The sequence below is a fragment of the Rhagoletis pomonella genome, unplaced genomic scaffold, assembly GCF_013731165.1.
Source record: "Rhagoletis pomonella isolate Grant_MI unplaced genomic scaffold, Rhpom_1.0 Rhpom_scaffold_00006, whole genome shotgun sequence".
In the NCBI taxonomy this organism is placed as follows: Eukaryota; Metazoa; Arthropoda; class Insecta; order Diptera; family Tephritidae; genus Rhagoletis; species Rhagoletis pomonella.
This window is the reverse complement of record NW_023458560.1, coordinates 27,967,614-27,980,506: the sequence shown is the minus strand read 5'-3', so window position 1 is coordinate 27,980,506 and position 12,893 is coordinate 27,967,614. Positions and strand designations below refer to the sequence as shown.

At 34.9% G+C, this 12,893-nt stretch overlaps 2 protein-coding genes across 2 annotated transcripts in view; one reads left to right on the top strand and one right to left on the bottom strand.

The window, feature by feature from the left end:
* LOC118740555 (cadherin-related tumor suppressor) overlaps positions 1-12,893 on the bottom strand; it is an 816,571-nt gene that overhangs the window by 58,604 nt on the left and 745,074 nt on the right. The window lies entirely within an intron of this gene.
* LOC118740557 lies at positions 1,003-2,352 on the top strand. Its single transcript, XM_036472146.1, has 4 exons — positions 1,003-1,196; positions 1,257-1,355; positions 1,410-1,578; positions 1,644-2,352. Exons 1-4 carry the CDS (start codon positions 1,173-1,175, stop codon positions 2,084-2,086), a joined length of 735 nt encoding a protein of 244 aa, XP_036328039.1. The 5' UTR covers positions 1,003-1,172; the 3' UTR covers positions 2,087-2,352.

The window sequence follows — 12,893 nt, the reverse complement described above, 5'->3', positions numbered from 1 at the left end:
CGCACCTCGCTGGCAAAACTAAGGTGTGAAGTACATGCTAAGGTATACATTGTCTGCATGTAAATGTGAATTGCGGCAGCTCTAAATGTCATTGTTGCAAGTTGGGCTAGTAAGTATGGTGAGTGCAACAAAAAAAAAAAAGCTTATATAATAAAATACAAACACAATTTATGCTGGCTTCTAAGTAAAGAGAGAAACTGCGGCGCTGCACAAAAAAAAAGGAAAAAGGAAACCGTTCAGTGGCAGCGCGGCGCGGTTTGGATGCCAAAAACAAAAGACTTCAGCCACGAACTTGATATGCAAAAATGCGCACAAATATTTGCCATTGTTGTTCTTGTTGTTGTTGTGTAAAGTAAGTATGTTTGCTTATACGTCGCTTATGTGTTCTCGCGCATTAGCCGAGTAAAAGGGAGCGCGCAACATTACCGAAAAGCAAACATCTTTGCATAGCTGCTAAGCAGACTGCCAGCTAGCTGGGCGGACAAGGCGGCGTGCAGCGTGACGATCTGCTAGTCACCTAGTCAGCTACAATACAGCTATTGAGCCTGCTAGCCGCCACCTCTGACACCAATTCAATTAACATTTTTATTGCACAATTGCGGCGTTGAACAATGAAAATTCGTCACACTAGCGCACAAAAGTCGCAAGTGTTAATGAAAAAATATTCTGTTGTTCACCTACATATGCATATATACTTACATATTTGCTGGTTTCCATCGATGTTTTAGCGTGTAGGCAGACGTGAAGTTATAGCTGGTGTAATAAAAACAAATTTTTTTTTTGGATTTTTAAGAAAAAAGTTTAGCACAAAAGATTTTGTAGTAACCGTCATGCGAAAAGTAAGAAAAAACCGCACCAGTGAGGTTAAAGCATGTATTTTTAAAAGGCCTACGTAAATAAAGATTTATTCATATTTGCAAATACATACAATTAGGTGATTCACAAGGTGTCATAACGAGTCATATTGTCATAATATCATAAATTTTATGACGGTTTAAAATATTTTGTTGTTGCTTGCTACGTGAATTGTGTACTAATGAAATACAACTCTGCACGGTATGTTTTTGGGTTGTCGTATCTAATCAGCTGTCTTTTGTTTACCTTTTCATTTCGCATTTTACTTTTGCCATTTTCATTCTGCTGCTGCGTAAATTTGTTAATTTTACAAAGAAATGCAGCAAGGAGAAAATATCCAGGTAAGTTATCGAATACAAAAGCATAAGTGGCCAAAAATTTACTAAATACATTTCTTCCAGCCAAAGGCAAAACGTGTGCGACTTAATCCGACCAAGAAATGGACAGTGGCGGAAGAAAAGGCACTAGTAGAATTTTTGATGGGCAACAGAAATTTTGAAGTAGGTGTATAGTATAGTAGTACGATATTAAATTTATATTAACAACTTTTATAGAAACCAACAGCGCAATCATATTATAGACGGTTCGCGGAAGAGGCAAACATCGCTGTAGAGTGGAAGTTGATACTTGCGAAGGTGAGAAATATGAGGTTGAGCTATAATAAAGCCAAAGCATGGGAAGGTTCGACTGGCGCTGGCAGCATGGAAGGGGAGACATTAAAAGGTAAGATTTTTTGTCCACTATGAATTTCATTCGCTTTAACTTTAAGTCATACAATTTTGTTTCAGCTACTTTGCTAAAAAAGTGCACTTGTTACTATGAACTAGACGAAGTTTTTGGGGGCAGAATAGTGGAAGCGGCAATAATTGAAGAGAGCTTGGACTCTGCCTCGAGCAATGATATTTTTAATTCAACGATAATTGAAATAGAAGAAGGCTCCACGTCCGCAACCTATGGAGTGGTGGAAAGTGCAGAGCCGCCAAGTGCAGAGCCGCCAAGTCGCAGAGGCATATATTCGCGGACAGCTGTGTCGGATATAAGAGAAATTTACTCGGAGACCTTAAAGTTGAAAAGGGAGAAAATAGAAAATGAAAGTACATTAAGGGAGAGAGAAGTATACATTAAAGAGAGGGAATTGGCTCTGAAAGAAAAAGAAATTGATTTAAAAGTTAAGGAATTGGAAATGAAAGAACGGTTGGCAATGGAGGAGTTTAGATTGAAGTATAAATAAATTCGAAGTGATTTGCCTGCCATTTAAAAGCAGAGGGAGTAAAATGTTCATAAAATTCTGCTTACCATTTTTAACTAAACTAAATACATACACCAGTGTGCGTACGCTGGTATCCACTTTTGTTTAACTTAACTATTTCTATCTCAAAAGCACAAACAAATTTGTATGAATATTTCGCTTCTTTTGATTTGCATAACACTGCTTATACGTACAACTTCAAGTACTTTTTTTATTTACCAGTATATTAATTTGAATTCAGGCTTTTTATTTCATTTACATTTCATAAATAATTTGTATTAGTTTGCGTTTATACCAGAGTTCTCAAATATATAAAATTAATCGTTTGTTTGGTTTTGTATAAAGTGCAATAAGGCAGCTGTAGTGTTGCTTGGAGGTGGAATATTAAGTTCAGATGATAGAATGTCACTGCTACTTTCTTTTTCTGAATATTCTATTAAAATATTGTGCAAGATGCAGCACACCATTATCCATTCATTGCAGTGCTTTTTATTTTGATCGGTAAGCATTCTGAATTTAAGTTCTTTTAAACTACCAAATTTTTCCTTTAACAACCCAAAGCAATTCTCAATCCTCACACGATATTTGGAAAAGTATTTGTTGAATAGATCTCTTCTCTCTCTTGTATACTCGGTACTATTTTGTCGGAATGGTGTAATTATAAACGGTTTCAGTGGATAAGCGCTATCGGCAGCGATCCACTGAGAAGGAACTAAGAAGCGTTCGGGATGTTTAGAAAGTGGGCAGCCCAAAAAAATTTTTGCGTCGTGAACGCTGCCCGGGTAGCCTACTGTGACTTGCCTTATTCGCAACTTATAGTCGCAGACAGCTTGCATTTTAATGCAATACTGGCGTTTCCGAGAGAAGTAGAGCTCATGTTTCTTAACAGGTGCTTCGGCCAGTCTAATTTCTGAGCCGTCGATATAGCCTATGCAACCTGGCATCTCATTCCTCGTGGCAGACACAATTTGCAGTCTTTCGAATTCACTTGGCCAATTCAAAAACTTGCTTTTCAAAGATAATATCACTTTAAAAACTCGTTATGTCACATTCTGAATTGTGCCACCATCGCCTACGCCAAAAAGAGACGCAACTTTTCGTATCGATAGCCCATCGCCCGAGGAGCCTAATCGATACAACACAATTTGGAGTTGCAATGCTATTGGAAGCTGACTTGTATGGGAGACTGTTTTAAATACGTCAGCGTCTTTTATTAGGTTTAGTATGTACCCAAACTCCTCGGGTCGTACGCGAACCATTTGATTAAACCTCCTGTCGTCAAAACTATTCAGTACACGCCGGTGCCAAACAGCAGATTTTGGAATTCCCAAATGAATACTTCTGCGGTTGCACAAAAGGCTTAACATGTTCATCATGAAGCGTTCGTCCGCTTCATCTTGCTCCTCCTCATCGCCTAGAGGAGAATAATATACGAATGCCAAGAAAGTATAGAACGATTTATATCTATAACTTACTTGAATCTGCAAAAATCATGTCGATAACCTGATTTACACATAATTCAGCAATTAGTTTATTTTTCTCACTTTCCCGTGGCATTATTTTTTAGTTTTTTCGCAATCAGCTGATTAATAATTGAAATAGGACACAAAGTAAGATGGTGTGTTCACACGAGTTGTATATCCGCCCAAATTTATTATATGACATATGACGTTATGACACCTTGTGAATCACCTAAATATTTTAAGTTAATTTATGTGTAGGAAAAAGGTTTCAAAATTAGTCACACTTAATCGCCAATAAATTGAAATTGAATTATACATATGTATGCGTGTACATATTTATATATGTATGTACAATGAGTTTGTAGTCGATATTTATCATTTCAGGAGGTTTTTCATAGAGGAGGGTTATATATATAAGCAGAATAAAAACGAATTTTGAATTGAATCATAAAGATGCCAAGAAATAGATAATTATTTATAATTTAGTTATAGTGTACTTTAAAATTGCTTAACACTATTTTCGTATACACAAAATGTATCGATAAGATTTATCGAAACTATAATTTTGGTTTTTAGTGACAACGTCAGCAATATATATGTACATCTACCAATATGAGATGGTAATGCGATGAAATCCATCATATCAATCAAAAAGTGAATTTTGAATTTTTTATAATTTACGACTTTTTGCATTTCAGGTGACGATTTGTAATAAATTTTTTATCGACATATAAACCTATAAGTATACTAATACTTATAAATGTTTAACAATATATTTATCGATGTCGATCGTAACAATTCTCGATATTTTTCGGCGTGGTATTGCCATTGAATTTGTATTCGATTTCGTATTTTGATTCCTATTTGTATTTGTATTGATTGGTATTGGAATTAGTATTGGTATTGGAATTGGTATTGGTGTAGGTATTGGTATTGGTATTCATATTGATGTTGGTATTTGTATTGGTAAGAGTGTTGGTATTGGCATCGATATTGTCACTGGTATTGGTGTTGGAAATGGGTAATGGTATTGGTATTGATATTGGTAATGATTGGTATTGTTATTGGAATTGGTATTGGTTTTGGCATTGTTATTGGTATTGGTGTAGGTATCGGTATTGGTATTGACAGTGATGTTGGTATTAATATTGGTGTTGGAAATGGGTAATGGTATTGGTACTGGCATTGATATTGATATTGTCATCGGCATCGTCTTTATATTGGTATTGGTATTTGTATTGGTATTCGTATTAGTTTCAGTATTGGTGTTGGTATTAGTATTGGTATAAGTATTAGTGTTGGTATTGGTGTTGGTATTGGTATTGGTGTTGGTATTGGTATTGGTATTGGTATGGGTATTGAGCTTGTAGTCGATAGAGGAAGCCTTCATACTGAAAGAACGCGGAGCGCGTGAGTGGTACCGCCCTCTGTTAAGTAAACAGGGGAATGCCATATTTTCCCAACCTCTTTTTGGATTGTGGTCTTAAACAGCTGCTAGAAGTGCTGGGGAGGAGAGTATATTTGAACTGATTCAAAGGTTCTGGTGATAATTTAGTGCTCTGGGAACAGTCTTGTACACTAGAAAGCATAAAAGCATAAACAGACGGCAGCGTTGATCCGGATCAACTCGTTAATTCGGAATTATCTCGGGAATTAAATGCAGTTGATCCGGACTAAGCCCTAGAGTTAATTCCCAAACTTAAGTCAGATCAATTGAATATTCGATGACAACACTGACCGAAGCTCAGAGAGCGTAGAATACAGAGAAAGAGCAAGAGATGACTGCATTACCGATGACAAGGTGGATGTCAATTGGAGACGTTTCCAATAGAGTTGAGTACTAGCGCTTAATTTTTGACCAGAAGTTCTCGCGAAAGCTTTACATTGGAGAAAGCCTAAAGAAGGCACCAGTAGCTCTCTGCTGCTTGAAAGATATTGTCATTCATTAATTGGAATCAATAGAGCATTTGTGACCAATTCGATTCTAGTTCTTAACGTCAGGCTAGACATAGTGCCCATCGACATAGGAGTTGAAGCTGCTGCAGCAAGGGATGGAGTCAGGCCTAGGGAGTCGTGGGCTTAACTTACTCAGGAGATATACTGGCACCAAACAGTTTTTTGTTAACTCACATCCCTCTGGGAGAAGAGCGGTTGGAAGGAGATATCGGTAAACTTTTATACAGGTCCTTGTACTCGCTTAGGGCGCGCATATAGTAAGGTGGGTAGTGTCTGACCACACTCCTGGTCGCGTCAGAGTAGTTTGTAGTCAGAGAGTGATACTTCAAAAAACTGCGTGGTAGATGAGCTGGCCAGGCAAGGAAACCTTAGTGGGTTCGGCATAGAAAAAGGAGAGCGGGTGTACCTTCAAGAATGAACGCATACAAGACTGCGCATTCCTCCGGGCGATGACGCCACAATAGCAACGAGTAAGAGAGATCAATGAGATAAAAAATAACGTTTGTCGTAATTTGAAAACAAATCGTAGTTGTGTTCATCTACGCGAGAACAAACTTAGCGCGGACATTTCTATGATGACGTCACACCAACAACTGATTCTGTAAAATTCGCGACGGCACTGCTAAATGTGCCACCTCTGTATCTCTACATCGTGGGTGTACCTTTTACTATGCGTGAACTGTCTTCTTTTTGACGAATGGACCTGGTGCAAACTCAGTAATCGCAGGACGAAAACCAAGCCATGTGCTACGGCAGAGTTCTTTCTAGCTAAGGGTAGTCCAAAACGGTCAAGAGATTATCTGGGAATCGTGTGGTATTTTTGGAGACCCTATTAAGAAACCGAACAATCATTTGGAATGAGTGCTGCCGGCGATTGGACAGTTTTATTGCATCTGCCATCAACAAAGATCCGTAGCTTGTCAACCCCAAAATGCCAATTCTTCTAAAAAGTATATTCTCAAACAACTATGTATGTACTAAGTAAGTAGCGAATTTCACGCTAGATAACTTTTTCACTTGTATTCTTTCGTTGTGAACACTAATTAATTAGCATAATGAAAAACTTCCGCAGAACGCTTTATCCCAGCCGAATTAAAGACTTCATTTAGACCATTAAAATGCAGCGATTTTTTAAGCTTACCGCATTTACATTGGCGTGTCTGTCGTCTGGCCACACACACGCGCATATTAATATACTCCCATGCAAGCCTACCTACATTTATTTATACATGCACGTGCTGGTGCCACAATTATGCACTTCCTGTCCTGTTATAACAACGTTATTGCGAATTTTCGCCTATAATACCTACTACAGTGCAATTTAAAGTTGTTTCAGTCTACAGAGATTTCTTGAATTTTTGTTGCCGGAGCTTTATTTTTTAAGTGAAGTAGAGATAAATTAAAATCAGTTGAAGCGCATTAACGCCGACTTTACACACCTCGCTTGAAGATTAATTAGCTTAATCCTGGCACATAGGAGTATTCCAGCTACCCACACAAAGGCATAGATATGCACATATTAAGGTAAGCTCGTATGTACATTAGGGTGCATTACTCTCTATAAAAAATAGGTACTGTCTTCCTATCAAAAATATAAAAGTTATTATAGTTTTTGTAAGACTTCCTCCAAAATATTGCGAATAAATATGAAGACTTACTTGCGTGGATCTGGTTGAAAATACCTCCAAAATTGATTATTTTCTAAATAAAATTAGTCTTAAATTTTTTTTTTTAAATAACGCCAGGTGATTAAAGTGTTTATGCTTAAAAGTTTTGCACAGAAATGTTAAAAAAATTTACCAACGGCAACAAAATAATATGATTTTTGGAAGCATTTTCAAATCGGTACAGCTCACGCAAATCTTAATATATTTCCGATGGAATAACAGTACATTTTTTTTTTTGTTTGGAGAGCGATGCACCTTAATGTACATACCAGCTTACCTAATACATATGTATGTAGGCTTTTCTGTGGGTAGCTGGAATACTCTTAAATATGTGATAGGATTAAGCTAATTAATCTTCAAGCGAAAAACCACAAACTTTTTTGGTGGTGCACCCTAATATACACACATATATTTGTTGCTTGGAGGTACATGCTATGGTAGTTGACAACGTGAGACCCTTTGTTTCACTTAATTCACTTTGTTAAATTTAAGTATTTGTTGATTTTTCTTTTTCCCTCTTTTCTCATTCAGCAATTTTCACGCGCGTGACGCTGTGACTGCCGAGAATCCGCAAAGCAGCAAAAGCGGAAATTGGACGAAATTCCGTGCAAATAATTGCAACAAATTAATTTTGTTGAAAATGCGTTGTAATTGGATGTGCCAGAACTCTCGTTGAATTTTTCATTTTAATTTTCTATTTGAAAAAAAAAATTAAAAGTATTTGGAAGCGATTGCATTCTATGTATAAACTTAAGGTGGGCCATCAAAAATGTGTGTGGTGTTATGTGTAAACATCTTAGCTCTAGGCTTCGGGTAAAATTTTGGTTAACCCGGCAGAAAATTTATAACGAATCGAGAGAAAGATTCTACGGAAGATTAACTGGTCTTTGCTCGTTGCTGGCCACGGCCAAGACCAGGTGGAGCAGGACTCGGCCAGTGGTGAACGGCTGGTGTGCTTCATTGGACTCCATCCAAATAATTTCGGCAAGACGAAGCATTACATCAAATGTATCCGCAGGACATGAATTAATTGATCCCGTAGCGCCTGCAAAAGCTGTTCGTTAGATGATGGTATTGGTATCGTAATAGCTGCGAACATCCTAAACACGTACTGTGGCTTTAGCCTCTAGATTCTACTGAAAAATACGCTGCTGGTGCGATAGATTAAATGGGACATTCTGGTGTCTAAAACAATGCTAGGAAATTGCACTTCAGAAGATAGTCCATGAATTAAGGGAAGGGGAAATTCTGGCAAATGTCTTTCTTTTCAAAACCTTAACAACTAAAAATAAAATGAAGCTTTAATTAAAAAATATATAAACTTAAAAAAGATAAAAATAAAATAAGATCCTAGAAATTAGATGAAACTAAAAACAAGTAAGAAATCTAAGTGCGAGCGGAGCGGAAACTTTTTCAGATTCAATGAAACTTTATTCAAACCAAATGAAACTTTTTTCAAATTAAATGAAACTTTATTCAAATTAAGTATTAAACATTTTTAAATTAAGGAACAGGAAATCAACTTAACCTATTAAGAGCCGTTTCCACCATGTCTGGCTAACACTAAAGGCTCTGTTATGCATACTTGGCATTGCTTGAGAGTTGTCACATAAGGAATCTGTTAAATGAGCTTTGCGTGTAAGCTGTTACCCAACGCACAGCATTACATACGTAGAAGTCTGTTGGTTTTTGATTTCTACGTAAAAACACGTACGTAACATAGCCGTAACTCCCAGTTACACATCGTTATCGGTGTTATCGACGCCATACTTATATCAGGGAGTCGATAACGCCGATTATGATGTTAAACTGGGAGAATATTTTTACTGTTGCTACACGAATTCAAAGCTGTCAACTATTATTTTCTTAAGAGAGAAGAGGGAAATAAAGTACAAATACTCTCCCTTCTCACTCACTCGCTTAAGCGAAATGTAAAATTTGGCATTTGCACAACAATTGTCTAATTATTTTCTTCTAACTTAAACAAACTCTATGGATTAGAGCACAATCTAATCACGGTAATATTCAACTTCGGTTGAAGAATAATTTTGACATGTCCCATTTCTCTTTTCCTTTTCACATCATCCTTTACATGTACTCCCGAAAACAGAGATATTTGAAGTTTTATAAAATGAATAAATTATATGATTTTCCTAGTAACCAAAACCCTTCAAAAATCACAACAAACCAACCAACCTACCAAAGCCTTATTTTAAGAAATGAAACTACCAATTTTGGTCCAATTGGACCGAAACGGCAACACTGTATTCAACATGCCTTGACCGTAAAAGCCTGATTGTGGCAATTTAACTTAATTTAACGGAACATAGAACCTAGAGAATCAAAATGAAACAGATTTCGACGTGGCATTAAGTTGCGTTAAGTTTCGGCTGTTCAATTATTAGCAACACCCATTTAACAGAATTTTTAAGAGAGAGCCGTAGGTTACGTTAAGTTGCCATAATCAGACCATCAAGGGAGAGCAACACGTAACAGCTAATTCAAAGTAATCCAAAAAAGAAGTTTCATTTCATTTGAATAAAGTTTCATTTAATTTGAAAAAAGTTTCATTTAATTTGAATAAAGTTTAATTGAATCTGAAAAAGGTCTCATTTAATTTGAATAAAGTTTCACTGAATCTGAAAAAGGGTTCATTTAATTTGAAAGAAGTTTCGCTTAACATGAAAAAGGTTTCATTTAATTTAAAAAAGGTTTCGCTTAATTTGAAAATGGTTTCATTTAAACTGAAAATGCTATATATGTTTTTCACCTTTCCGAAAGCTACCGCTACATGGTATAAATTTTGAGTAAATTAGCGTTCGAAATATTGCAGTTTCAAGCATTTCTGAAATTTACCGTTATATGAAAAGCGGCCTCAATTTTAGTTCGATTTCAATCATTTTCAACGTTTTGCTTTTATGTGGCAAGCACAATAACCGTACCGAGTTTGGTACAAATTAGTAGAACGGTTACCGAGATACATATATGTGATCATAAGTGGGCGTTGCCACGCCCATTTTTCAAAATTTTATCATAAACGTATTTCTTGGTAAAGAATTGTTGCAAGAATCAATTTTGAATAAATTCGCTTTAATATTTTCTGATTTATCGAAGATTTTGTATTTCTCCAAATTACCGTTATATGGGATGAGGGCGTGGTTATTGTCCGATTTTTAAAATTTTCGGACATTTGGTATGCTGTATCAAGGTCAACTATTGTGCCAAGTTTGGAAGAAATTGGTGTAGCGGTTACCAAGATATACATATGTAACCATAAGTGGGTGTGGCTACGCTCATTTTCCAAAAATTTATAATATTCTTATTGTTCGTCTAAAAATTATTGTAAATGTCAATCTTGAGTGTATAATCGTCAGTAGTTACTAAAACATCGCAGTTTTCGTATTTCTGAAAATTACCGTTATATGGAAGGTAGGCATGGTTATTGTCTGATTTTGCCCATTTTCCGTCCTAAACCCAAAATAAGTGCACGTACCAAGTTTCGTTAAGATATCTTAATTTTGACTCGAGTTATCGTGTGCACAGATACCCCCAGTCACCGCTTAATTGATTTCTCTTTTCATTCTGATCATTTATGTATACATTTGTCTATATCTATCTCGAATCGTTTTGCCTGTTACAAACAACCGTTATGTGAACAAAGTTAATATACCCTTGTGCACAAGTGCGCTCGGGTATAAAAATATTTTTCTTTCCAAAAGAATAAAACCTAAAAGCGTGAAGAGGACTAAGTTAAAGAAAGAAAAAATAAATAAAATAAAATAACGAAAAAATAAGCTTCTAAAAATCAAATAAAATGAAAAACTACTTATACATATATTTCTTTTTAAAACCCTAAAATTCTAAAGAAACTTAAATGAAAAACAAAAATTAAATCTAATCAAAAACCAAAAAAATAAGAAACAAAAGAAAGAAAATTATATGAGATGCAAGAAACATAATTCTTTTTAAAACAATAAAATCTAAAAATTTAAAGAAAATAAAATAAAAACAAAATATTTAATTGAAAAATAAACATGGATAAACTGAGTTTCTAAAAATTAAATAAAATTGAAAATGTCTATATGTACCTATTTATTTTTAACCCCTAAAATTATAATAATTGTACAAATTTAAAGAAGTTAAAAAATATTTTTTTTAAACAATAAAATCCACAAAATAAATAAAAAAAGGAAAATTTTAATTGAAAAAGGATAAATAAAATGAGATCCCAAAAACTCATATAAATAAAAAATCTTTTAAAACAAGAAAATCAGAAAATTAAAATCAAAAGGGGAAAAAAGAGAAAAGGGAAAGGGGAAAAAAGGTAAAGTTAAAAAATATTTTACATAAAATATCCAAAAAAAAAATAAAAAATAAATAAAATCCTTAAAAAAATAATAATAAATGAAATAAAAAATTGTTTGCTATTTTAAAAAATAAAATTGAAAACTTAAAAGAAAAATACATTAAATAAAACAAACAAAGTAAAAGAAACATAAAATGAATTTCTAAAAATTAAATGAAATTAAAAAAAAGATATGAATATTTATATTTCTTTCTAAAACCATTAAAATTATAAATTTAACAAAATTTAGTTAAAAAGGTAAAAATTACATTAAAAATCATGTAAGACTTTCGTGACAGAATAAAACAAGTAAGAAAGTCTAAGTTCGGGCGGAGCCGAACATTAAATACCCGGCGCAAGTTTTCCACCTTTCCGAAAGCTACAGCTACATGATAAGCCGGGGTGTATACATTTTAAGTAAATTAGCGTCCTTAAATTTGAAATATTGAAATTTAAAGCATATCTGAAATTTACCGTTATATGAAAAGCGGCCTCAATTTTAGTCCGATTTCAACAATTTTCAACGGTTTGCTTTTATGTGGCAAGCACAATAACCATACCGAGCTTGGTACAAATTGCTAGAACGGTTAGCGAGATACATATATGTGATCACAAGTGGGCGGTGCTACGCCCATTTTCCAAAATTTTATCATAAACGTATTTCTTGGTAAAGAATTGTTGCAATCATCAATTTTGAATAAATTAGCTTCAATATTTACTGATTTATCGAAGATTTTGTATTTCTCGAAATTACCGTTATATGGGATGTGGGCGTGGTTATTGTCCGATTTTAGAAATTTTCGGCCAGTTTGTATGCTGTACCAGGACCAACAACTGTGCCAAGTTTGGAAGAAATTGGTGTAGCGGTTACCAAGATATACACATGTAACCATAAGTGGGCGTGGCTACGCCCATTTGCCAAAATTTTGTAATATTCTTATTTTTCGTCTAAAACTCATTGCAAATCTCAATTTTGAGTGAATTATCTTCAGTAGTTAATAAAATATTGCAGTTTTCGTTTTTCTGAAAATTACCGTTATATGAGAGGTAGGCGTGGTTATTGTCCGATTTTTAAAATTTAGTATGCTGTACTAAGGCCAACAACTGTGCCGAGTTTGGAAGAAATTGGTGCAGCGGTTACCAAGATATACACATGTAACCATAAGTGGGCGTGGCTACGCCCATTTTCCAAAAATTTATAATATTCATGTTTTCCGTCTGAAACTCATTGTAAGTATCAATTTTGAGTGAATTATCTTCAGTAGTTACTAAAATATCGCAGTTTTCGTATTTCTTAAAATTACCGTTATATGGGAGGTAGGCGTGGTTATTATCCGATTTCGCCCATTTTCAATACC

Bases quoted from the DNA above. Each gene is read 5' to 3' on its own strand.
- LOC118740557 (XM_036472146.1), top strand. From the start codon at position 1,173: ATGCAGCAAGGAGAAAATATCCAG. The intron at 1,356-1,409 runs GTAGGTGTATAG...CAACTTTTATAG, and splicing joins TGGGCAACAGAAATTTTGAA to AAACCAACAGCGCAATCATA. The intron at 1,579-1,643 runs GTAAGATTTTTT...ATTTTGTTTCAG, and splicing joins GGAAGGGGAGACATTAAAAG to CTACTTTGCTAAAAAAGTGC.